Here is a 25,696-nt window from a genome sequence, read left to right as displayed (position 1 = left end):
TAATTTCACTGTCTGAAACAGCATTTATGTCTTCTGCCATGTTCATTCATATAATAAACCAAGCTTCCTTTGTTGACGTGTTTTTTGAGAATCTAATAGTAAAACTATTTATTTGCCTTTAAACATTACTGGCTTGCCCAGCTGATAGTTAACAGGGTGTTAGGATCACCCACCCAGGACAAAAAATATATCAGGTGTCAGGAGTTTTATTTAGGCAGGAATAGAAGCAAACATATATTCATAAACAGTCACAAGTTATAGCTCTAGCAAAAGATCCCCAACCTCCTGATAGTGTGTGCATGGCTACACGTGAGTGCTGGACACATACGTGAGTTCAGACATGTACTGTGACAAATGTCATCCATTTGTTTATTTAAAACATTTTAATACTGCCCTTAAGACGACTGATTCCTCACCTTACAAGAGGAAAAAGAAAATATCTAAAATCAAGCAACAGCTAGCAGATCAAAGATCATCAAGTCAATATGTTTCGATTGTTGCACTCAAATAGAACACGCTCTATTGATGTGGAGATCACGATAGTCCTGTGCTATCCCTTTTTAATCAGCATCAGTTTGCCATGTTCTCTGCAAGAATGCTGCAAGGTGAGAGTGATTCCTATGAAAATCAATTGGAGCTGCTTCCCCAGGTTCCAGCAGAACTCTTGTTAAGAGCAAGATAGGCTCTTAAAAGCTTAAAATAAAGAACAGAGTCCTCTGACAATGATCTGATTTGCAAGATTGGGTGCATCATCCTTTTTGTGTGAAGCTTTCCAGACCCCTAATAATAAAGGAGGCCTGCTAAAAATTGTTTTCATTTTAACCACATTACTAAACATGTGGTGTTGCCAGATTTAGTTTCGTGCTATCATAGCTGTCAAGGGTAGGTGTTGGTTTTTCGATGTGCTATAAACAAACAAAACAATATATAGTCTTCTGGATCGGGCATATTGCATTGAAAAGCAGGAGGATTCCTGGTGTTCGGGTGAGATTATCTTAATGATGAGACATTAAGGTCTTCCTGGAAATTGAAACACACAGAGCTGTGATACTGTGAAAGCTCCATCTGTTTCTTCATCAAACCCAGAACACTTCAGTGCACCTTGAATGCAGTGCTAAACTGTTCTGAGAAATAGAGCAAAAAGGTTACTGGAAATGTGAGACAAAACTTGTAATGTGATACTGAAGTCTGTGAAGTGATAAGGCCCTTATTCAAGAAAAAGCTTTAGGTTCAACACACTTCTGGCCACCTAGAGTCAGTCCAACCCCCAACCCCGCTTATAAGTTTTAGGATGAATGACATGCGGCTGTGCCAAACTGACAAGGACCATTTCTCAGACATTTCACCCCTTGGTTACCAGCTGTTTTGGAGGCAAAATCCCTCTGAGAATGAATAGAATCAGAATGACTGCTATCCCCTGCTCCCCAAAAGCCCCGTTTGAATGCTGGGAAATTCAAAATGGTGGTCGCCATAAAAAATGGCCGCTCAGTGATGGCTGCCATTAGACTGGACAACAGCTGAATATAAAGGTCATATTGAATTGCTGTTTTAGGGGTTGTTTTTAAAAGTCTGGAACGGATTAATCTGTTTTGCATTACTTTCTATGGGAAAGTGCGCCTTGGTTTTGGAATGCTTTGGTTTTGGAATGGACTTCCGGAATGGATTGAGAACCAAGGTACCACTGTATTGATTTAGAAGAGTGGTTTGCAGAGGGGCATAGCCCAGAGGGGGAAAAGCTGGGAAAGACTGGGTGAGGAACAGCTAGAAGAGAAAACACCAGGAAACAGCTGGCAGATTCAGTGTCCTTGGACAACATTCCTGACCCCAACCCTTCTTCTTAAGACTAGACAGGCTTTGAGAGTGATAGAACAGAGAGCGCAACAGCAACAAGCTCAGATTACCCGACATAGGTGTGATGTAGATTAATGGGGATGAATTAACTGGGAGCAACACCATTTCTAGAGAGATATGCATTCCTTTGTCTCTCGCTGTGATCATTAAAGAAACTAACTGGTAAGAACGCTCCTTTCATTTGATCTGCTCATTTACTGCCACCAGGGGAGGGATCCAATTTCCCTAAAAAGGAGAGAAAGCCTTGGTACAGTTCAGTGCTGTGTTTCTATAACACGCCCTAACCTGTAGTCTTTTCAAAATATAGAAGAAACACCATCAGGAATGAGCTCTGGATTTAAATAATAGGTGCTGATGATGTGGTTTTTTTGTTGCAAGTATGAGCCATTCTGTACTCTGGAAGCTCCCCAAAGGACAAGCCTGCTGAGCCACATTGCAAGGTGTGTTGGTCAAGATCTGCAGCTCCACAGGTAACCGGGTGAGTCAGTGTAGTGGGAGGATGCAAAAGAACATGGCTCTTTCTCTTCCACCTCCAGTGAAATGGGCCCGTTTCATTCATTCACCGCCTTAGAGCTACATGCATATTATTCCATTTTTGTTCACACTGTGAAAAATATTAAGAGAGAGAGAGGAAAAAAACAACTACAATGTCCTTTCAATACAAAGCACAGTCGCAACTGATACAGCTGAAAAACACTTTTTCCATTACAGGAACTGTAATTGTTACTTCATGTGGTTTTCGGATATGAAAAAAAACTGTATCACTACCATGGGAATGTAAAATTAGTCTTTTAGAAATGCATTGTAAAAACATATTTCATTAGCGTGGATTCACACGGAACCTTCGAGGATACAGTACATGATCCCAGGCGGGAGCACTAGACTTGCATACCCTTCAACTTTTTCTACCCCAAACCCCACCAGGCTGCTGCTGCCTGCCCACTGACACCCACCCACTTGCTGCCAGAGCCCGGGGGCACCTTCCCCCCAAATGGGGCTGTTCCACTTAATACAGGACGCTTAGCACCTAGGTACAGGTGTTGGGGGAAGAAAACTAGACATTATGATGCCCATAATGAGCTCCCCATCAAAACCACACTCATTGACTTTAAATGTGTGCTGAGTGTAGCATTTCTGTGAGTGTAGTAATGTGGCAGTTAGACTGGTGATTGGGAGGGGCTGCCGAGACCACATAACACCGGTTCTGAAAGACCTACATTGGCTCCCAGTACATTTCTGATCACAATCCAAAGTGTTGGTTTTTACCCCTGACCATTAGGGACCCCTGACCATTAGGTCCAGTCGTGGACGACTCTGGGGTTGCGGCGCTCATCTTGCTTTATTGGCCAAGGGAGCCGGCGTGCAGCTTCCGGGTCATGTGGCCAGCAGGACTAAGCTGCTTCTGGCGAACCAGAGCAGCGCACGGAAACCCCCTTTACCTTTCCATTGGAGTGGTACCTATTTATCTACTTGCACTTTGACGTGCTTTCAAACTGCTAGGTTGGCAGGAGCAGAGACCGAGCAACGGGAGCTCACGCCATCGCGGGGATTCGAACCGCCAGCCTTCTGATCAGCAAGCCCTAGGCTCAGTGGTTTAGACCACAGCGCCACCCACGTGCTGACCTCTAAAGCCCTAAACAGCCTCGGCTCAGTATACCTGAAGGAGCGTCTCTACGCCCATCGTTCAGCCGGGACACTGAGGTTCCAGTGCCGCGGGCCTTCTGGCGGTTCCCTCACTGTGAGAGGTGAGTTTACAGGGAACCAGGCAGAGGGCCTTCTCAGTAGTGGAACGCCCTCCCACAACTATCTGCCCTGTTTAGGGAAGATTTTAATGTTTTATTGTGTTTTTAATATTCTGTTGGGAGCAGCCGAGAGTGGCTAGGGAAACCCAGCCACATGGGTGAGGTGGAAAGAAAGAAAGAAAGAAAGAAAGAAAGAAAGAAAGAAAGAAAGAAAGAAAGATTAGGTTTTGTTCTGAACAATTATCCATATAACACACACACACACACACACCGCCCCGGGATGTTCGCCACTGAAGAGACACAACATCCTATTTGGGCATATCAGAGGCTGGCAAGTGACACAGATTGGGAATTTTTTCTTGCTCAAGAGAGATCAGAACTATGGAGAGATAAACGTCAGTGCTCCCATTCTAAAAACAATTTAGATTATATGGGATTGTATTTCCGGATGTCTGGTGGAAGAGAAGTGTCTCCTCGATATTTTTGAGCTGAGACCTAATGCCCTGTTACCAACCACTAACATGAGTAAATCAGATCATTGTGTGTTGCTATGGCAATCCCAGGCACAGAAAGCACAGTCATTTGCGACGCTGCCAATGAGGAAGACCTTCCTTCCTCTAAGAGAGGGAGTCTGCAACAACAGCACAGAGCATCGTGCTACATGTGGTGTGGGCCTGGTAGCAGGTTAATCATAACATTCAGCATAGAAGGTACTGCCTCAAGTGTAGTGCGGACCAGAACTACATGAACAGATTTCAGGAAGGGTTGCCAGATCAGGAGTCTAAACCTGAATCCTAGGGGCAGCCCCTGGTGATGTCATAGGAGACGGCCCCCAGTGATGTCATAGGGTGGGCTCTCATGATGTCATTAAGTATGATGCATTAAGTGTTAACCACAATGTCTAACTAATGAGAAACTCATAGAATGGTAGAGTTTTAGAGTTGGAAGGAAACTCTACAACTCTGCAAGGGAACTTTTGCTTTCAGTTATCTATGCTCTCTGCCTTACCGCAGCCATGCTAAGTAACACCATGATGATCACTTTAGAACATGGTGTATCAGCCTGTCCTCCTCACTGACGCAATATGGTGAACAGTGAAATGCTAACTGGAATGGTCAATTTGCTAGAACAGATGTTCAGATATGAATGTAGTGTATATTAGTCTTTTTATAACATAAAACACCAGTCGTTGATGAGAAAGAAACAGACTGTTTAATTTCAAAAATTATTTTGGCTGACAGTAAAACACTTGTTTATGAAAATACTCTCAGATTAATAATATTGTACATTTAAAAGCCAATGGGCGGTAGTCAACTTTGTTTTAGTCAGAGTATACCTACTGAAATTAATGGGGCTAACGCAGTCATGTTCATTAATTCCAGTATGTCTACTCTAAGTAAAACTTAGTTGAATACCAGCCATCGTATTTATTGTGCAAAGAGTCAGAAAGGAGGCCACCAATATCTCGGAAAGAGACTGAATTCGTTTCAGATTTGTCTTTAGAATATTTTGAATGATTGTCATAATTTGATAGCACATCAGTTAGATTATTCTGAAGCACTCTTGTGTTGCTAGTGAAATACACTGGGATTATGAATGCAGAAGTGAAAAGAGACTTCTCGCAAGAGTACGACTCACAGATTAATCCAAGCTTGAGTGTGTGTGGAGAGTCAGAACTGCTTCCAGGTTATCATTCAGAGACATTTTATAAAATATGCTCTCCCACCCCCCACCCCCCGCAACCCAGACCATTGAGGGGTATGCGTGTGGCTTGGAAAGGCTAAGGATGGATTAACCCATTTTCCAGCAAAATGCATGTGCAAAGTTGCTTTGACATGGGCATCTTCCACTAAAGAAGTCTTAATATTTTATTTTGCTGCAGGGTTATATCTGAAGTTTTCAAATTTAAAAATTCGGCTGCAACATTTTTTAGGTATGGAAATGGTGATCGCTAATAGGGTATACATAAATAACAAATTTACGCTATTTTACATAAATAGCAAAATGATTACTAGTAAATTATAGGCACTAACAATTTCAATAAATTATTTCACTGTTTAAAATTTTATTTATAAATAAGATTTCTAACTAGTTAAATAATTTTGGGTAAAGCCAGCTAAATCATATTCAGAGCAGACCCACCAAAATCAATCTATTCAAGTTGTCCATTGCTTTCAATGGGTCAGAGTAGATATCCGACATTAATCATAGAGTAATACTGGCTATCACCCTTTGACAGAAAGCACTGACGATTCTCTCTCGTCCATTTTTAGGAATCCTAAAAAAAGGTTCATAAAGGCTCGCACCTTTGTTAAGCTACATTTATTTGCATAGAAAAATATTTACCATAGGCAATTAACTATCACAGGAGAGAAATGGCATTTATTTCAAATTGAAAAAGATAGCTAAAAAGTATCTGTGGGTTATTGCAACAGTACAAGAATACAAGATGCTCCCATTTAATAAAAAATGTAAAAGAAGCTGTGAAAGCTAAAGCAGGCTACAAAACAGAAGGCGCCTCCATTTCCTCTTCTTCACTGAGCTATGTTACAGCTATGTTGCCTCTGAATGCTTTGATTCTTTATTTTCTGATTTAAGCATCACCACCGCCAAGTGTGTTTCTATAGGCTTCTGCCTCTGCTCATCACAATCTTGTCGTCAGGTAATTGTCCTGAACAATTGTTTCTTGTTTCACAACAGAGTCACTACTACTGAAGTCCTGCTCATTGTCTGGAGAATCCTTTGGTGTGGGCAAATTAGCCTTCTTTATTTCAGAAGCAGCAACAACTTTCTCATCCACCTTTGAGTCCAGCGCCTCATTTCTGGCCTGATTATGAGTGCCTACGGTACAGCTTTCGCTGAGATCCCGAACGTTGAGTTCACAGTTCACAACCAATGCTTTCACTCCCATATCAGGAGTTTTCTCACATTCTTCTGTTTGTTGGCGGGAAACTTCTTCAGAAATCGAGTAAATACTCGTCCTTTGCTCAGCACTTTTGGATTGTCTGTGAAAGAACCCAAACTTCTTCACATCACTCACAAAATTCACTTTCCTCTGCTTTTCCTTGGAGGAAACTCTCGTCATCATGGCTGACCCATTGCTGTGGCTGTGGGCTTCAGAGGCTCTTGCCACTGCTTTGGGGTGAATCATTGAAGTTATGTCAAAAAGGCTAAGGTTTCTCTTCTTAATTTTCTCGTCTCCTCCATTTTCATTTCCTTCATCAGATTCCGGCAAAGAGGACTCTTCTCTGCTGACTTTTGAGGACTGTAAATTAGACAGCTTGTTTCCTTTTAACAAACCCAGGACTTCAAAGCGGAAACTGGAAATATCTTGCTTTAACTCCTAAAACATTAGAAGAAAAATGCTATGCTTAATGTGAAAGGAATTGTAAATAAATAAATAGCCACCTTTCATCCGAAGATCTCAGGGCAGTTCACAAGATAAATGCTGGAATATCATTAAATTGCTATTTTAATAAGTATCTTGCTATTTATGAGTAGCAGAAATGTTTTCGGCTGTTGAGAATTGACTATAGGGATGTCAGAATGAGAGATAGAAGGAAGTCTAAGCTCACTTTGAGCAAATAATATAAGTTGTGAATATGTGTATTGAATTAAATGAAATATGGGAAAATTTAATAAAAATTATGTTTAAAAAAAGAGAGAGAGAATTGAAACTTGGGTTTGGGGATGCAGTGTGGGTTTTGGAGGGGGAAGGGGGAAATAAATAAAAGTTTACTTGAGGCCATTTATAGTATTCCAAGTTCTCCACACCCCCACTTAGTGAATTGTTTCACGCAAGGTGAATACAGTCTGCCTATGGAAAGGTGCAAGAGACATCATAAAGTTTAGCTGTTACGATTTTTTCACAAACCCTTCCCTGCTATGTTATGAGATCATTAAGTGACAGTGTGTGGATTCCTGCCATGTTTTCCTCACAAGGCATCCAGATTTCATGGGTTGGCTGTGCTTCTAGGTCTTGGTTCATTTCTACATCCAGTAAACCCTACAGACTGTGTTTCTATTTTTAATGTTTCATATTTGATATTAGACACTGTATGTGAAAATTGTTGCATTACAATGTATTTCATGTACGTTTTTGTGTGTAAATGCACTCAACTTTCAGCAGCAAATATCTTAGATTATTCCCCACCACCACCACCACGTGAAGCTCTTTAATGTTTTGATTCATTGTTATTAAGGAGTCCAACGTAAGAGCAGTCACCTTAAAATTCTCTTCGGTCAACCCCTCTTCAGTTTTAGCATCTCTTATCATTGCAGCCACGTATCTCTTAACCAGATTTCTCATGACCTCCTGAAAGATAAGAACAGTCCAATTTTGACAGCACTTCTAACTGTCCTGCTTGACATTTGATGTATCAGAAATTTCATCACCTTTTGCTTTAAATTATGCCATTACAAAAAAAAAAAAGGACTAAAAAACATTATATGTAGAGTAATTGCCAGCTGGTCACTTTTCTGGGAAACAGATTCTGCCACACAGGAGTTGTAAGGATCCAGGGGAACCTGTCTTCATTTTGACCCTTGTTTATAGAAAAATTAAATTTGTGCAGGTGCCATGTTTTGAACTGAGCTGAAGGGCCACAATAGCCCTTAGCTTTGGCCCCTGACTTACTCTAGCACAAGTTGAGACATCGGCAAAAATGTCATTAATTTTCACAGTGAATGGCACTGCTCACTCCAATTTACTTGTGATCTGACAAGTGCCAGTCATTGAGATGCATAAGGGAGGCAATGTTACATAGACACAGTTGATCTTCACACTTTACATGTGTTAACAGTTGGGAGAAAGCAATTGAAGTAAATACATTTGAAAGTAGCTTGCATTAGCCCAAAGGTGGATGCTGTCCATTACATTCAATGAGATGATCACCTGGCTGTACAACCAGATATTCAAGCAAGTGGGGATGCCTTCCTGGCTTTCAATGAGATGTGCACCTGCATATACAGTGGTACCTTGGTTCTCAAACTCAATCCGTTCCGGGAGTCCGTTCGATTCCTGAAACGGTTCGAAAACCAAGATGCAGCTTCCGATTGGCTGCAGGAGCTTCCTGCACTCAATTGGAAGCTGCGTCGGATGTTTGGCTCCCAAAAAGCGTTCGCAAACCAGAACACTAACTTCTGGGTTTGCGGCGTTCGGGAGCCAAGCCGTTTGAGTACCAAGGTACCACTGTATATTCATTTGCAAATTCCCCAGGCACTAACGTTTGCACCTGCAACTGGAAGCATTTATTCTTGGACAGCTTTGGGCAGAAGATAAGCTCAAATAATTGTATCCAACAACGGAACGGCAATATCTGTGTTGGAAACTAAATCGGTATCCTATCCTGAGTGACATCCTGAGGAAAATGCTCAATTCCTTCCAGTAAAAAAAGTAAAAGACAAGATTGGTTACCTGATACTGATTATGCCTTCTCAAATTATCAGCTGCACGCCTCTGAAAATAAAGAACATAAATTAGCTGGAATGATATTTGAAAAGCAATTATGTCTGAATAGCAGAAATGTCCACCGTGGCCAAAATCATCCACAAAAGGACAGCCTCAAAATTGGGCTTAATTTGATGCAAACCTTTTGTCAAAAAGGTAATACCCAAGGAAGAATATGAATAGTGTTACATCTTAATGTGAAGTCCATGTCACTTTTACAGGAAAGACCCATTCACAAGAGCTCCCAAATTAAACCTTTTATTTCAAGGAGAGTAATACTTGGCTAGGAGTGATGGTCAAAGAAGAGGAGAAGAAGGAGAAGATTGATTGCTTAAGACAGCTGCAAAATGATGAGTAGAAGTGAACATGGATCAACTTCAGTGTCCAGGAAAGGCATTAGGATTTTGAAAACAGAGGCCACATTCAGACTACAGTGGTACCTCGGGTTAAGTACTTAATTCGTTCCGGAGGTCCGTACTGAACCTGAAACTGTTCTTAACCTGAAGCAGCACTTTAGCTAATGGGGCCTCCTGCTGCTGCCACGCCGCTGGAGTACAATTTCTGTTCTCATCCTGAAGCAAAGTTCTTAACCTGAAGCACTATTTCTGGGTTAGCGGAGTCTGTAACCTGAAGCATATGTAACCTGAAGCGTATGTAACCCGAGGTACCACTACTGTACTTCTTGGATCAAGCCCTGGCTCATGGAAATTGGACAGTGTAGGCAGAGCAGATATGAGGCAGTCAATAAAGAGAAACTTTGACTGAAAATTTAGTGTGTGTGTGTGTGTGTGTGTGTGTGTGTGTGTGTGTGTTAGGGGTGACATAAGACCTTATGGAGAATGTGCATATAATCTGCCCATGAAGAAGGAATTGTGTTCATTTCCTGGTCAATATACATAAACCAGCATGCATGTATCAATTGCATTTTGTACATTCTCTAGTCAGTAATTCATAGCCTCCAAGGAACATGCTCTTGTCTTTTTTAATCTATCTCTTGTTCAGAAGTGTGATATCTGTGCCCCCCTGCCTTCTGCTTCTGGCCCAGTGTCTAATCTTACATGGATTACAACATGCCTTCCCTGTGATCAGTCAAGCACTGGAAAAAGGGGGTAGGTCTGCAGATAAATATTTATTTATTCTGTTAAGGATTGTGCAGAATGGCCAGAGAGTGCACAAAATGCAGTTGGAGAAATTTAGTCCATTTTCCCAAAGGCCTGTTGGTGTGGGGGTGGGGGTGGGGGGTTTCATTTATTGACCAGGAAAGGTGCACAATTCCCTCTTCATGGGCAGATTCTTCAGGAGGTCTAGTGAATCACAATGGCCAGTTTTTATGCATATTAACTGCTCATCTTACAGTACACTAACATATACATTTAGGAAAAATATCCTTTGTAATGAGGAAAAGAAAGTGGCAAAATAGTGACTTGGGAGACGCATGACTACAGCCATGCTCGTGTGTGTGTGTCTGTGCGCAGGTGTGTGCGTGTGCGCAATTCCACACTTTATATGGCAATTAACTAGGGCTGACTATTGAATGTCCAATCCTGACTCCCTGATGTGTGTATTAATATGATACACATGCACAAACATTACTAATTCAGCAGTCTTTTTACATGATAGTAAGTCGGGAGTTCTCATCCATAGCTTTTTGGTAATTAAAACCATTGGGAATTGCTTGGGGGAAAGTTATTTTAAGATGTCAAAGTTACGGTATGTCTTTCCAAATTCGTAACACCTGACTCATTATTTTGGTGGTGATAGGCAACACCGATCAGTTCTGGTTTCCCTTAACCAGAAAAGGGAAGGGGTGGATATTTTCATTTTGTGCTTGTCTCCCAAAAGTAGTATAAGATAGATGGAAAATAGTAGTGCCCAGGCTGGCTTTTGCCCAACATGCTGGTGTCTAATACCTATGATAACACCTAAACATAAAGAAAGGCATGTGGTGAGGAAAACGGCAATTATTGCTTACCCCAATTGTTCCAAAACTTTCAGGTTTCTTTCTGATTTTTTTCCTGAACACTTGTCTCCACAGCCATCTGATCAGGTACCAGAGAGATTTGGGACTTGGTATGACATTAAACGGAGTAGGCAGAGTCCCTCCTTCTTCAAAGTAACTCATCCAAAGTTTTGTTCGAGCAAATTTCCATTCAATGTCTGCATGATCCTGAACACAGGAAATATGGAAACATATTTTCATTTCTTATTGGAGAGATCTGGAATTCTCACTATCTGTTTTTACACAGGTGCTGAAAATCTTTTTAGTCCATCAGGTATGTTACAGATAATGGTTTTTATGTTGTCTCATTAGCTTTTAAAGCAAAAGTTTGAGTTATTTCTATTCTAGAAATTGGACCCAATTTGGATCACGGCTGTGTTACAATGGGAAAGGAACCTCCTCAAGTTGTTACTCTATACCAAATTAGAATCCCCTGTAGCTTTTTTAGGGGAAGCACAATTATGTCGGGAGATCAAATCATGGATTTTCCACATAACTTTTACTTTGGTTCTAGGAAAGGGGGAAATAGATATAGATCTTGAAGGCAGAGAATATCTTTTTCAAAACCTGATCTGTAAAGCTATTTGAGGAGCCTTTTCTGCTGAAGAGGAGGATGGGAAATAATAAATAAACAAAGACACAGCAGTTAAAAGTAAAGAAAGAAGTAGGACAAAAGTAGGTGTGTTCAATGTATGATAAGTAAAGCAAACTGAATGGTATGGGGAAGAATGTAGGGAAAAAGGAAAGAACAAATGAAGGAAAACAGAAATGAGAATAATGGGAAGAAGATAGAGAGACCCAGACAGATTTGGTCTTCTCAGTACAAGGAAAAATAAAAGTATGAATGTAAGCTGATGAAACTGAGAAGTATCTAGAAAAGAATCGAATGTATATAAGAGAATATAGGTCTAATAAGATGGGTGGCTAGGAACAGAAAGTCAGTAACACTTTGGCATACTTTGGCAAAACTAGAAATCTCAGCTTTCTTGCTTAGAAAAGTAGGTTCTTTATATGTCCCCCAATGCTGAATACTGATTAAATTATGAGATGTTGGGTGCTGAATACCAAATGGTATGCAAAGCCAGGCTTATTTAATTTTGCACCTGGTGAAAAATTATTCGTGCTGGAATGCTCAGGTAGCTGATTTCTGCTTCTTTGGAGGCTAGAGCACATTCTAGGGAACCTAATTTTGTAAGCATACTTAAGCACAGGGCTTATTGTTCTCAAACAGCTGGAATTTTGGTCAACTGACAGATACGGCTTTCAAAGTGAACAAGAATCAAACCAAGGAACTGACAGCAATGAGCTGATAGGAATTGTTCATCATAGCTATCAACATGTTGAGAAGGACGACCAGAGAGATGACATTGTAGGTCCCAAACATGGTGGCCCCAACAAACTCAGTGAATTCATGTCGTGCGTCTACATTGGTCACATAAAGGTTGATGAGCCCAAACACGGACCAAAACAGTGACTGGAGAGTTTCAAACAAACTGCAAAGAAAGAAAAAAAGGAAAGGAAAAGTCTTAAAGAAAACAGAAGCATCTCATTTGTTTTAAATACTACGGTACATCCTCACCCCAAACTTTAATTAAAACCTTTAAACTTAAAACAGCAAATGAGACATTTAAATGCAATTAAGTTATAGCCCAGTTCTAGGCTGTGCTCACTGGGATTCGAGCATTGATTAGCACATGGGGAAATCTGGTCCTCTTGCAAAGCCTCAATGGATCATAAAGGGATTTTGGATAGCAGGGAAATAGCGAATAGGGAGGGTGGGGTAGGCTATCTATCGTCCCTGGCATAGCATCCTAAGGGCACGTTGGTACCAGTGGAAACAGTGCAGCTATATAGGACTGGGTGGCTTTTACATGGCACTAGATTAGGTATTGAAATGCAAATTGGGGCTTGCAGTTCAGGACTGCAATTAAGGTGAAACTAGATGTTACAAATAAACACTGAGCTGCCGCTGAAAAACATCACCCCCAACTGAAGTCCCCCCCCCCCGTACTTATATATGTGCTGACATCATCATGCTTTGTATCTCCCCAGCTACTGCAGCCAATTATGCTGCCTACATGCAGGAAAACGCACAGGATGAGAAAGCATCTGTACATGATGTAAGTTTTGCTGCATGTTACAGAGAGGAATAACTTGAAACAATGCTGTCACTTTGGGTGGCAGCTCCATTTCATCATAACGTCTAGATCTCCTATTACATTTCCTCAGTCAAATTTTTGGTACCGTAGGTGGAATATTATTTCTTTCACATCTGGTTTTTTTTTAGCAACATTAACGGTATGATTCATAAGAATATAAGCAAAGCCTGCTAGATCAGGCCAATGGTCTACAGCAGGGGTGTCCAACTTCCAAGAGACTGGGATCTACTCCCACTATTAAAAAACTGGCAGCAATCTACCCATCAAAGTTGTTGGGCTTTTTAGGGGAGAGAATGAGCCAAAGTTGCTGCGATCGCAATCGACCTGTTGGACACCCCTGGTCTACAGAATCCTGCTCTCACAGTGCTCAACCACATGCCCGTGGGGAGCCCACAAGAAGGATTTGAGGACCCTCTTCCCTCATGTGGTATCCAGAAACTGGTATTCAGAAGCATTACTGCCTCTGGTCATGGAGGACAGCATAAACCATCGTGGTTAGTAGTCATCAATAGCCTTCTCCTCCAGGAATTTGTCTAATCTTCGATTAAAGCTGTTATGTACTGAGTTGAATAGGATCCAAAATGCAGCAGTCTGATTGGTCCTAGAACAATAGGATCCAGAATGCCGCAGTCTGATTGGTCTGCAGGAGCCACCCAATCCAACTCCAGGTGGAAGTGAATCCACAACCTGATTGGCCTACAGGAGAATCCCAGAATTAACCAATCATGTGGGGCCCATTGTGTAACTAATGTATATAAAGCAGACATTTTGGTGGAACTTCCATTCCTCACTACCATGAGCTGAATAAAGAGCATGAAATCCACACTTGGCTCCAAGTATATTTCACTGGCGATGAAGGTGCGATCCCACTGAGCTGACCGCCACACACAGCACCGCCACCTGCCACACCGCTGCCTTGCACCATGTAGCCAGGCTTCAGCAAAGCCATCTAAATCAGTGACCATGACTGCCTCCCATTGAAGCGAGTTCCATAGTTTCTATGTGTTATATGAAGAAGTACAGTGTTACCTCGGTTTTCAAATGTCTCCGCTGATGAACATTTCGGTTTTTGAACATGCCTCAGAAGTCGAACATGTCACACGGCTTCCACTGAGTGCAAGATCCTGAGGCCTAGCTGTTGGCTATTGAGTTTTCAGATTTTGAACGTTTCAGAACTCAAAAGGTCTTCCAAAACAGATTACGTTCAAAAATCGAAGTACCACTGTACCTTATTTTATCTGTCCTGAATTTTCCAGCATTCAGCTTCATGAGATTTCCATAGGTTTTAGTGAGATGACAGTGGGAGATTTTTTCCCCTCTCTAGCCACTTTCTCCATGCCATGCATAGTTGCATAAATTTCTATCATGTCACCTCTTGCTCTTCTTTTCTCTAAACTAAGAAGTCCTAAATGCTGTAACATTTATTCATAGGGAATCACTCTTGATCATTTTGGTTACCCTTTTCTGACGCTTTCCCAGACAGCATTTAATATAGTGCTATATTCCCCACAAGAATCCAACAATGCCTATTCCTATGTAAGACTGAGCTGGAATTTCTCACTTGAACTCTTTTGGCTCAGATAGGCTTGTGGGTGCCTTCATTTTGTGTGTGTGTGTGTGTGTGTGTGGCAGCAGCAGCAGCAGCAGCAGCAGCAGCAATATCCCTTCCTGTGGCTGTCATTCCCACCCATCCCAAGAAAATCTGCTGCACACTATGTCATGACCTAGTATCACATCAAGGAAATTTATGGGGCAGACTGCTTTTCTGGGGCAACTACCGTTTTTCTTCCAGAAGCCCCCATCCACAGTGTGACGCAGCATCATTCAACAGTGTCCTGGCAGCAAAACTGTGACCACATATTCCGAAACTTTTGTTTAGGAATATCTCTTACCCCCAAGTTACTGATCACTGAATTGACAGTAATTAATCAAAATGAAAGGTAATCGTTTTTGATTAATGCTTCCGGAGGTAAATTCCATCCCTTCCAGTCATAAAGTCATCCCAGTCCCTGAAATTTGCAGAAGTCCCTTTTGGTTCTAGAAAGTGTACTTATGGCCCCTTCTGTTTTCCACCAATGAAATGAAGAGTGGTTAAGCAGCAGCAATTATAGGAATGGAAAACGTGTTATGTTTCCTCTGCAACCTCATTGTGCCCAAAGGAAGCCTAATTCATCATCTGTACAAGCTATCATAACATTTTAAAACACCCTTCCCCAACTCTGTGCTCTTCACGTGTTTCTAACTACAACCCCCATCATCCCTGACCACTGATCATATTGGTCTCTCCAGCAGAGAATTAGCCACCAGACAGTTTTGACGTAGTCTAGCTCACATTATTATTGTTGTCAAACAATAGGTTTTGGTCAATGTTATGACCAAACCTTTAAGTATCGGTTTGTTGCCTTGTATGTTGTGCATTTAAATTCCTTCCTTAAAATGAAACCAGTTTGCCGCCCTAGACAACTCTTTAGCAACAAATCAACATGGAGCACTGTGCAATACAAAAAGAATACTATGAATCATTTAAGTAGCTAACTTACGTTGAAAATGCATTATTTTGATTTTCACACCGAATCCCTTTACAGCGATTGGCATCATTTGTTTCATAATAGAAATATAGCTGGTTAAGTCCATTTGCGAAAGCTAGCAGCACAAGACAGTAGATGAAAAGAAACTTTAAAATGTCCAGTAACATTCTTCCAAGAGAGATCTGCAATGGTCCCAGATGAGAATTTGCAGTGAATAATGAGATCAGGCGCAGAGAACTAAATATGTTTGCAATAGCAAACAGTGCCTCAGCCACCAGTGTTGGGTGCCACATATCCCAGCTCTGTCTTGGGAGCAGCCCACTGTACTGAAAACAATAGAGTTATGCAAAATTAGCAAGGTCTTTCCCCAACAATACAAAAACCATTATGTTCTGCAATCACTTTTCATTTCAGCAAGACCATACTCTTCCAAGACAGACCCTCAATGAGTAATTGTTAGATGTGACTCCTTTCATTTGCTGCTTCACAATCCTTTTGAGAATACAGTGGTACCTTAGTTCTCAAACGCCTTGTACTCAAACAACTTGGAACCCAAACACTGCAAACCCGGAAGTAAGTGTTTACGAACTTTTTTCGGAAGCCGAACTTGGCTCCATTTTGAGTGTTATGCTTCCAATTCGAGTGCCACACATCCGTTTTGAGTGTTATACTGAGGTCTGTCAGTTTTTGCTATTTATTTTGCATTTTTATTTCTGTGGCTTTTTGTTTTGTTTTTGTGACTGTGTGGAACCCAGTTCAGCTACTGATTGATTGATTGTGTGACTGCAGTACATTGTTTCTTGCTTTCATTTTATGGATCAATGGTCTCATTGGATAGTAAAATTCATGTTAAATTGCTGTTTTAGGGGCTGTTTTTAAAAGTCTGGAATGGATTAATCCATTTTGCATAACTTTCTATGGGAAAGCGCACCTTGGTTTTGGAACGCTTTGGTTTTGGAATGGACTTCTGGAACGGGTTAAGTTTGAGAACCAAGGTACCACTGTAATAATAATAATAATAATAATAATAATAATAATAATAATAATATAACAATAATAATATATTTGTACCCTGCCCATCTGACTGGGTTGCCCCAGCCACTGTGGGTGGCTTGCAACACATTTAAAAACAGTATTTTGTGAGGGACCCTATATTCTGAGCAGATGAACACTCCTTCCCCTATAACTGCGACCAGACCACTCACCTGGAAATTCCCCACAGATAGTTACTCTGTGTTTTGTTTCTGAATATGTATCTTCCAGAATATACACCTTCTTCACAAAAGCTAACTGGCCAGAACTGGGTAGATATTTTGACATGTCACACTCTACAGTCATTGGGAAAGAGAGAGCAGTCTCTAAATAAATTTCTAAAACATCACCTACACTATGCTGCAAAATCGAAGTTAAAACATCACAAATCTCTTGCGATGATGGCAGTCCTGTGTTCAGGACACTCATTATCTGTGCTATCCAACAAAGTCTGTATAATCCATGTTCCAAAGTTAATTGTCTTTTATGACCACTGGATGGTGACCCCACTGGGCACAGTAATCCAGTCAGAGAAAAATGGTGGCAGACTATGTTTAGGGCACCTTTTCTAGCCCCTCCCCCTTTTTGGAGTGAGCAGAGTGGATCCTAAATAGGACTGCTCAGTCATGGATACAGCTGCTGAGCTACTCAACTGCTTCATTCCTTGAGTCGGAACAACTGAATCTGTATTCACTGCCCATGTGCCGGTTCATGACGAGGGGCTTCCAAATTTCATAGTCCTGCCCCCATTACCATTTGCCGATTGCCATGGGACTTCTTTGGGTCCGGGATACGCTTTTGGAAGACGCCTGTGCATGAATTTGTTTTATGTTGCAGTATTCACAGTAAGGCTTTATTCCGATGGCATGAGTATCACAACGACCAGTAGGTTCTTATCTGCTGCAGCCTTCATCTGCCTTCACAGCCATTGTAACATACCACTTGTTATCTTCTGCCTGTTCTGCCGTTGAGGACGTCTTGGATTATTCCTTGTCTCCCTTTGACCTTACTGCCTTGGGTGACCCTGCTGGGAGTACGAGACTCCCGACAGCTTTGTTCAAAGGGTCATATGAACATGCAAGCCCACTCACCACGACAAGGTGATGATCCAGCAAGTGAGACATCAGGAATGGAACTGAACTGGTACATAAAATAATTCATCTCCACAAGCAGGCTGGATTTTACTGGTCTCAGATACCTATGAAGTTTAACCTGAAATTGAATCCAGTCAAGATGTGCTTTGCAGGCTCTTGAGTTTGGGAAATGAGTAGATTTCCTGTTCTTGCTGGGATTGCTCTCCCTTGGAGAGTTCAGGTATGTTGTTTGGGAGGTACTCCCTGATCTGATTTCATTTCACAATCAACAGAAATTATTCAGGAAATTGTGACATTTGAATTCCTTAACAGTGAATTTCCATTTTGCTTTTGTCCTATTTGTTCACTCCAAAAATTCTAATTCAGAATGGGTATTTTCCACAATGAGCCAAAACTTTTGTTTAGGATTATATTTTATCCCCAAGTTACTGATTACTGGATTGGCAGTTATTAATCAACAACGAAAGGCAATATAAAGAGAACAGATCCTGAGAAAGGGAAAACAAAATAAAATCACATTCAAAGTAAATGTCAAGTATATAGTATATTCACAATATGAATAGATGTCTTGATTACCTTTGAAAATGCAACAATTTTTAAAGATATTGTTGCCAGGTACAATGAGTTCATTACAAAATCCATCAGGTTCCACCAGTCATGAATATAATCCTGCAGGCCGCCATCCCACATTTGTTTAATTTCACCCCAGATAAACCCTGTAAATATAGAAAGCAGTGATATAAGTTAGTTGTATGAATTGCTTAAGCTGTTGTGTTTATTTGCTTAAAATGAAATAAAAGCACATGACATTTTAAGCATGCTCAACTACAACCGTAATAACCATTACAATCTATTAGTCACATATATTGTTATTTTTCATTTGTGATTCACGTTTCCAATATATATATATGGCATAATCAATGGGAAAATTTCCAGTGCAGTCCCATGGAAGAGAACAGGAGCTGCAGCAACAATGGTTACTATTCTGCTCACCATGTACTTTGGTTCCACTGACTGTAGCCTAAAGGCAGTGGGGAGAAGAATTACTCTGAACTTGGCAGGCTGTGAATTCAGGTTCAAATTTATAACTGCTTTTCAAACTTTGATTTTTGACCTTTAAACAACACTTCCTGAAATTTAGCACCAGTGGTCACCTGCTGTTTAAATGGCACTTCAGAGGAACTGTATGTGATGAAAAACTCAGTCACCTAAAGTGAAATTTATTATTGGGAAATAATTGTTTTATTACTATTCACAGCAACGAACACCACCTTTTTGTTTTCCATAGCAGTCATAACTGATTTAAGACACTCATTCTGGGGAACAGCTAATAGGATGGCACTTATCAGATGTTATGCATACAGGTAGCTTTGCTTGAACAAATCAGGAAATATTTCAAGCAGCTAATAAATTTTAGTGTGGCTGATATACCTTGGAAAATAATAGTTCTAGGGAGAGAATGTAAAGAACCTTTTAGGGTGTAATCCAGTACTGAACATCCTTCAGCTGAGGGGCTAAAGGATTTGGTGGCAAACATGGTAGATGCACTACCTCTGCGACTCCAAAAATACAGGTGAAATGGCCAAAACAGGGCAGACAAGGGTGAGATGTGGGTGGCAAAGGAGAGTAAAATACTTGGATCAAATCTTATACCCTTAGAATTTTACAACAGCCACAGACCTGCTGCAAAGAACTTTTCTCCTATTGCATTTTTTTAAAGAATAGGCAACTTCCTGTGCCATCACAAGAGTGTAGAATGTGAACTCAGCATCCAGTTACAGCATATTGCTGCCATATATAATTTCCCAAAAGAGATACCATAACTCAAGATGACAGGGTGAACACAACATGGGATTTGGTTATATATTTTTGTGCACATTTAGGAGTTCTCAAGGAGGAGCCCTTAAATTCCAGCTTTTTCTCCATCACATTCACACATTCCCAAAACATTGCTAATGGTCTTTTTGATCGTCATGAATAGCAAGAACTGGAATCATTACAGCCAGGACCAAAATAATAATGCCAAATGTATTCAGCAAAAGGACTTGGAAGTTAAGCGCATGCTTAAATCTCTTCTGTTGATTGAAATCAGTGGGTGAAAAAGAACATATGAGATGGTAAACAGCTTGGAGGAGATTCTGATCAGAAAAAGGCCAGGAGTAAAGAGAGGTCAGCACTTCCTTCCATGTAACTACTTTGCTGAAAACGGCAACCAACTGGGGCTGATTTTAGTTGTTGTTTTTTATTTCTAAAGAGAAACTTGCCAAGACCTTATTAATGTGCACTTGCACGAAAACACAGAGTTTGACAGTCTATCTTTTGCTCTACTGGTAATCCTCTCTCTCCCCTTCATCTCCGGTAATCTAGCAAAACCAATAAACATTAACCTATATTGTCTCAATACTAAGGTCAGTGACACAAGCAATTATTTTAGGGGAATGTCGCAAGATGTTTAGTGAACAAAGAAGAATGGTAGCCTCTTTACGGGAAACAAACATTTTGAAACTGCTTTTAGAATAAAGTCAAACTGTTCAAGATCTGACAAGAATCCCAGGAGCATAATGACAGGAATGATTAATATATTTGAGGCTGCATTCCTGCTCACGCCAGTCACAGGTTTCTTCACATAAACCCACTAGAACTTCTGCTTCCTACCCCAAGCAACTGCTAAACTCACTTTTCACCTTACCAACTCCATTTCTGCAACCACTTCTCCAACAGCCCTACAGCCCTGATCTGGACCTGTTTTCCACCTTTGCCCCCATGTCTGTGACTCCCCTTGCATCTTCCTCCTACCTTGCAACTACTAAACATCCTTATCATCCTCCACCCAGCTAAGAAGTCACCATCACCTTACATATTTCAGACACTTTCGTGTTCCTGCTTTCATCTTTAACCCCTTTCCCATGCCTTCTACTCCCTCGTTTTGTGCAACTCCCTTTGCACCCCATATTTTCACCTCCACTCGCTTTCCCCCTCTACCTTCCTCATTCTTCTTAAATCACCCCCATTTCCATGCCATCTCCTCTTCTCCTATTGCACAGCCCAATTTGCACACATACACCATGCTGATGTATGTCCGTTGCTTTCAGATGACTATAATCCTAACAGCAAGCACGACAGCTTGTTCTGTTAAGAGAATACTAAGTTCAGTTGATTGGTGTTCATTTATGGGTGTTTGTTTGTTAATAAACGCACGATTGTGGGAAGCTACGATGGAATATTTGATGGCTTCACATACTTTGCAGTGTCAGTTCTAGGAGTAATGTAGCTGAGGGGGCCGAGAATCACCCCCTTGGGGGAATCTCTAGTGCCTTGCCTTGAAATGCCCTGTTTTGGGGCTCTCCACTTGCTTCTGCTGGTAGCTTACTGAGATAGGGGCCCCGCCCCACATCGGTGGCACTCCTATCCATCATCAAAAGCCAGAAGAGGGGTCTGTACTATAGTCTACCTTTCTACTGATCAACATCAGGTGTTAGGATTGCAGCCTTAGTGTTCATTGCATGTACCCTGATATGTATGTGCACTAGGCACAAAATGAAACTGACTAAGAAAAAAACAGAGGGAACATAGATATGTATCAAAACAGGGACAATTAGGTGTCCCAGAAAGCTGCCTGAAAACAGGGACTGCCCCTAATAAATTAGAGCACATGCAGTAACAGTCTCAAGAAACCGGCCCAAAATGCAATGTCAAAAAATCAGACTTTGCCACAAATCAGTCAGTTATTGGCTCTTCAGTGGAAAGATATGAGTTATGGGTGCAGATTCTTATTTATATGGATGGATTGTTTTCTATTAAGACTGAAGAACTTCCATTAAAATGGTGGAAAAAGCCCAGACTTTTGTTATGCAATTTACTGCTGGCAATGAAGCATAATGATCTATTTTGTGTTTTCCCTAGTGGAATGGTGGAACTTTGTTTCTGATTCCCCCTCTCCCCATATGTTTTTTTTTTTTAAAAGCTACATCATTTCCCATTTTTAAAATCTAGAGCAAAAATGCTAGTTTAGCCTATTTGTCCAAGTGGAGAAAAGCATCTGGATCTGACTGCCCACCATTCAACATATTAATTTGAAAGTAATTTTAATTCTGAAATGAAATTAAAGTTGAAATTCCTTTCCTTAAAAATTCCTTAATCTTAAATGGAATTTTCTGTTATTGACCTAGATGGGTTGCGGATAGATTACTGAACTAGTTTATAATAGAATCATAGAATAAACTACAATGCCCTGCTGTATATGCTAGGCAATGCTAGACAATTATGGAAGAGTTATGCAAGTCAACTGAATTTTCTTTACTAATACATTTACCCAGGACCCACGGTAATATCATCCATTCGACGATGGTTGGTGGAGGTCCCTGCATGTTCAGATCTGACCTGTCAATGTGCTGAGAGGCAAGCAGCAGAAGGAACAAGAAAGTCAAGTAGGATGCAGTATGGCAGATAAATTTGATGAATGGCTTCCTGATGAACAGACCCAGTGGGCTCTTGGGAGCTATCAGGTAGCAGATAGAAAAGACGGGGAAAAGAAATCCAATGATGACGCAAGTCAACATCTTCACGGCCCAGTGGCGCCTCCTCCAGCCAGGGAACTCATCATACCAGCGAGAGGCAAGCAGTTGTTGGCAGTTTGGCTGGGCAACAAACTAAAGCAAAAGAAAAAGAACAGTCAAATCTCTCCCACCTACTACATCATTACCTGTACATTGTACCATGGCGAAGGAATTTCAGCAGGTACCGAGCTGTTTCGCCTGCCTGCCTAATGGAAATTATCTATATGACAATCTGAAATGGACTCCCTTTATGACCAAATATTAAAGGTACAAGAATCTTGTCATCCATTGCCTCCAGTCACATTAATGCATTTTCTTCTTCTTCTTATCTCAGTGGTACAGCCATGGAAAAACCCACCTAGAGGAAATGTTCTCTTCAGTGCAACTTTTACTGGATCCCTCTCAAGGACTGGACTTAGCAACACTACTCAGCCATCATTAGATCAACTTTCAAATTCAAATAAAAATTAAAAGAACACAAAAGTCCCAGTTGCTATGCAATTCATCTTAGAACACCAAATGTTCTGAACCTGCTGTGTGCGTCCATCAATAGGGCCCTGGAACTGAATCCAAAGTGGCTTAATTCGTGCAGATTTAGGTTTAGCCCAGAACTGCATACATGCACCTTTTAAGAACAAATGTTCTGTAATGGTATTAGGTTTGCCACTGTTTTATCAACCCTGACACTGCATCCAATGCACAGAAATTAGGCAGGTGGAATTTCCCCTTTACGTCAAACCAGCAAATGTTTCATCTTTGTCATTTTTAGCTGCTAGTAAAGACACAGCAGCAACAACTCTAAATGGAATATGCACTTAGTGCACAAATATCTGCAATTTCCTCTGCAACATACAATAGCAGCCACTGATAAAGAAGCAGCAGAGAAACCATAGTTAGTGACTTTTGTCCTGCCTAATCCCTGCCCCCACTTCATAGAGATGGAACAGGCATATCCACAATTAGGATATAATGTGAACACAACAGGAATCGTGAAGGTTATGACTAGCCACAGCTGAAAATAGAACATTAGACTAGATGGACCACCATTTCTGATGTTCAGGAGCGCTGATGCTGAGAAAGCAAGAGGAAACTCTAATATTGTGACTATCTTAAAGTGCTTCTCTTGAGGATATACAGGACGATCTATTTCCAGTCTGTGTCACTTTTACATCAATTAACTAAAAAAAGAGAAAAGTATGAAAATTTGAATTTAAATACATATTTTAAAATGTCTTTTCTTTATTTCAAAAAATAAGGATTGTGATGCCTTCTAAGTCAAGAATTATGTTGCAATAGTTAAAAAATTTGAATTGCATATTAGTTTGGAAGGGGCAAATCAGGCCAGCTCATACTGGAATTTGTAAAAATTAAATCCAAACATCTCTAGTTTCTCTTCAGAAGATAATCATAGGAACATAGGAATCATAGGAACATGGGCAACTGCCTTATAGTGAGTCAAACCACTGGTCCATTTTTCTCAGTACTTCATTTTCTACACGGGCAGCAACATTCCAGGATTTCAGGCAGAGAATATCTCCCAGAGTTTAGGGCAGGGGTCAGCAAACTTTTTTCAGCAGGGGGCCGGTCTACTGTCCCTCAGACCTTGTGGGCGGGGGGCGGACTATATATTTTTGGGGGGGGGGGGGTGAACGAATTCCTATGCCCCACAAATAACCAAGAGATGCATTTTAAATAAAAGGACACGTTCTACTCATGTAAAAACATGCTGATTCCTGGACCGTCCACGGGCCAGATTTAGAAGGTGATTGGGCTGGATCCGGCCTTAGTTTGCCTACCCATGGTTTAGGGCAATGAAGCAAGCCCAGAGAAGGCTTGAATGCAAGTGGAAGGAAACTCCAGACAAATGGAACCAAACGCTAGTAAAGTGCTCATTTTCATGTTGATTTGGTAGCATTGAAAGCAGTGGAGAAAGCATATTTTTCTGCTTTCATTGCATCTCCACTATTCCATCCATTCTGCCTCTCTCCACATGAAGCCTGCATTCATCATCTGAGGCCCTTCTCTGGGTGCCCCTCTGAAGGGAGGTGGGGAGAGAAATGACGTGATAACAGGCCTTTTTCAGTAGTGGCTCCCCACTGTGGAATGCTCTCCCCAAGGAGGCACAGCTGGCAACACCATTGCGTTTTTAGCTGCCAGGCAAAACCATTTTTATTCTCCCAGGCCTTTGGCCCTGAAGGATAATTTGGTATGTCTGTGGCACCTTTTTGTGCTAATCGCTTTAGTGTGGTGGGTTGGATCAGTAGCAGTAGCATGTTATTTTTATTCTTACTTTTTAAGTCACTTTGAGACACTCTAGTGAAGAAGTGCCAAATAACTGTAATAAATAAATAAATAAATAAATAAATGGCAGCTCTAGTCATTGCACACAGTCAAAGCATGGCCAACAGAAGGAAACCATTAGCGTAATACTTAAGGCACTTTTCAGACTATTAAAACATGATGGATGGTTGAATTTAATTTAATCTACCGGATACTAATGTATTTTTAGAAACTCAATTATCTCTTCTAATTAAACATGTCAGTTGGTAGTTATTTAAATCCTACCAATTTATAATACATGCTTCAATGTGCTAGAATATAAAATCTATAGAAAGCATGGAGTAGGTCCCAGAATGCAATTACCTTACCCCTAAGAATTTTATCAGCATGGAATTATCATCCATACAATTGTTATTGGGTAACTATATAAATGTCAGAAATAAAATAAGTAAATAAACTAGATTTTTTGGGCAAATCTGAAACCCCTACCTTATGCTTGAGGGGTTTATTTTCTTTTCATGCTGTTGGAATAAAAGAAACTGAGACTCCAAAGTGTTGCAGGACAGTAGCAGACGTGATGGTGCTTATCTGAACACATGGTTTAAATATCTATTTGGGCATATGGATTGCTTATATTAATCTGTATATTTAAATAAGAATTGATGGAATATTATTATTGTGGCTGGGGAAACCCAGCCAGATGGGCGGAGTAAAAATAATAAATTATTTTTTAAAATAAATATGATGTCAGCTGAAAAGGCTGTTATCTCGGCTACCTTTTTTCTTTTTGTATTTGCAAATAAACAGATCTATTTAAAAAGAAGTAAAAAATAATGATTTATACAAAGTACTGTTTTCACTGCCCTGGAGTGGGGGGGGGGGGCTGGAAACCCTGGTTGTGTGTGTCTTGTCTTTACCTGTGTTTATTTGTGAGAATGCATGTTTGTGAGAGAGGCAGAGTGTGCCTTCATGCCTGGTGACTGTGTGCATTGTGTGGGGAATATGC

General features: G+C 40.8%; 1 protein-coding gene across 2 annotated transcripts in view; it reads right to left on the bottom strand.

The window, feature by feature from the left end:
- Positions 1-4,786: 4,786 nt before the first annotated feature.
- TRPC4 (transient receptor potential cation channel subfamily C member 4) overlaps positions 4,787-25,696 on the bottom strand; it is a 64,552-nt gene continuing 43,642 nt past the window's right edge. The window contains exons 4-11 of one of the 2 annotated variants that reach the window (XM_080987751.1): positions 22,335-22,503; positions 18,431-18,570; positions 15,741-16,054; positions 12,339-12,534; positions 11,015-11,209; positions 9,010-9,051; positions 7,819-7,908; positions 4,787-6,936 (exon numbers count right to left, since the gene is read on the bottom strand). In XM_080987751.1, coding sequence (XP_080843877.1) covers positions 6,238-6,936; positions 7,819-7,908; positions 9,010-9,051; positions 11,015-11,209; positions 12,339-12,534; positions 15,741-16,054; positions 18,431-18,570; positions 22,335-22,503 — 1,845 coding nt within the window. In that variant the 3' untranslated portion in view covers positions 4,787-6,237. Of the gene's footprint in view, positions 6,937-7,818; positions 7,909-9,009; positions 9,052-11,014; positions 11,210-12,338; positions 12,535-15,740; positions 16,055-18,430; positions 18,571-22,166; positions 22,504-25,696 lie in introns of both variants that reach the window. The other variant, XM_080987750.1, reaches the window with a different exon arrangement.

This window comes from Podarcis pityusensis (assembly GCF_964106645.2).
Source record: "Podarcis pityusensis genome assembly, chromosome: 17".
Taxonomy (NCBI): Eukaryota; Metazoa; Chordata; class Lepidosauria; order Squamata; family Lacertidae; genus Podarcis; species Podarcis pityusensis.
This window is presented reverse-complemented; position numbering and strand designations above follow the sequence as displayed.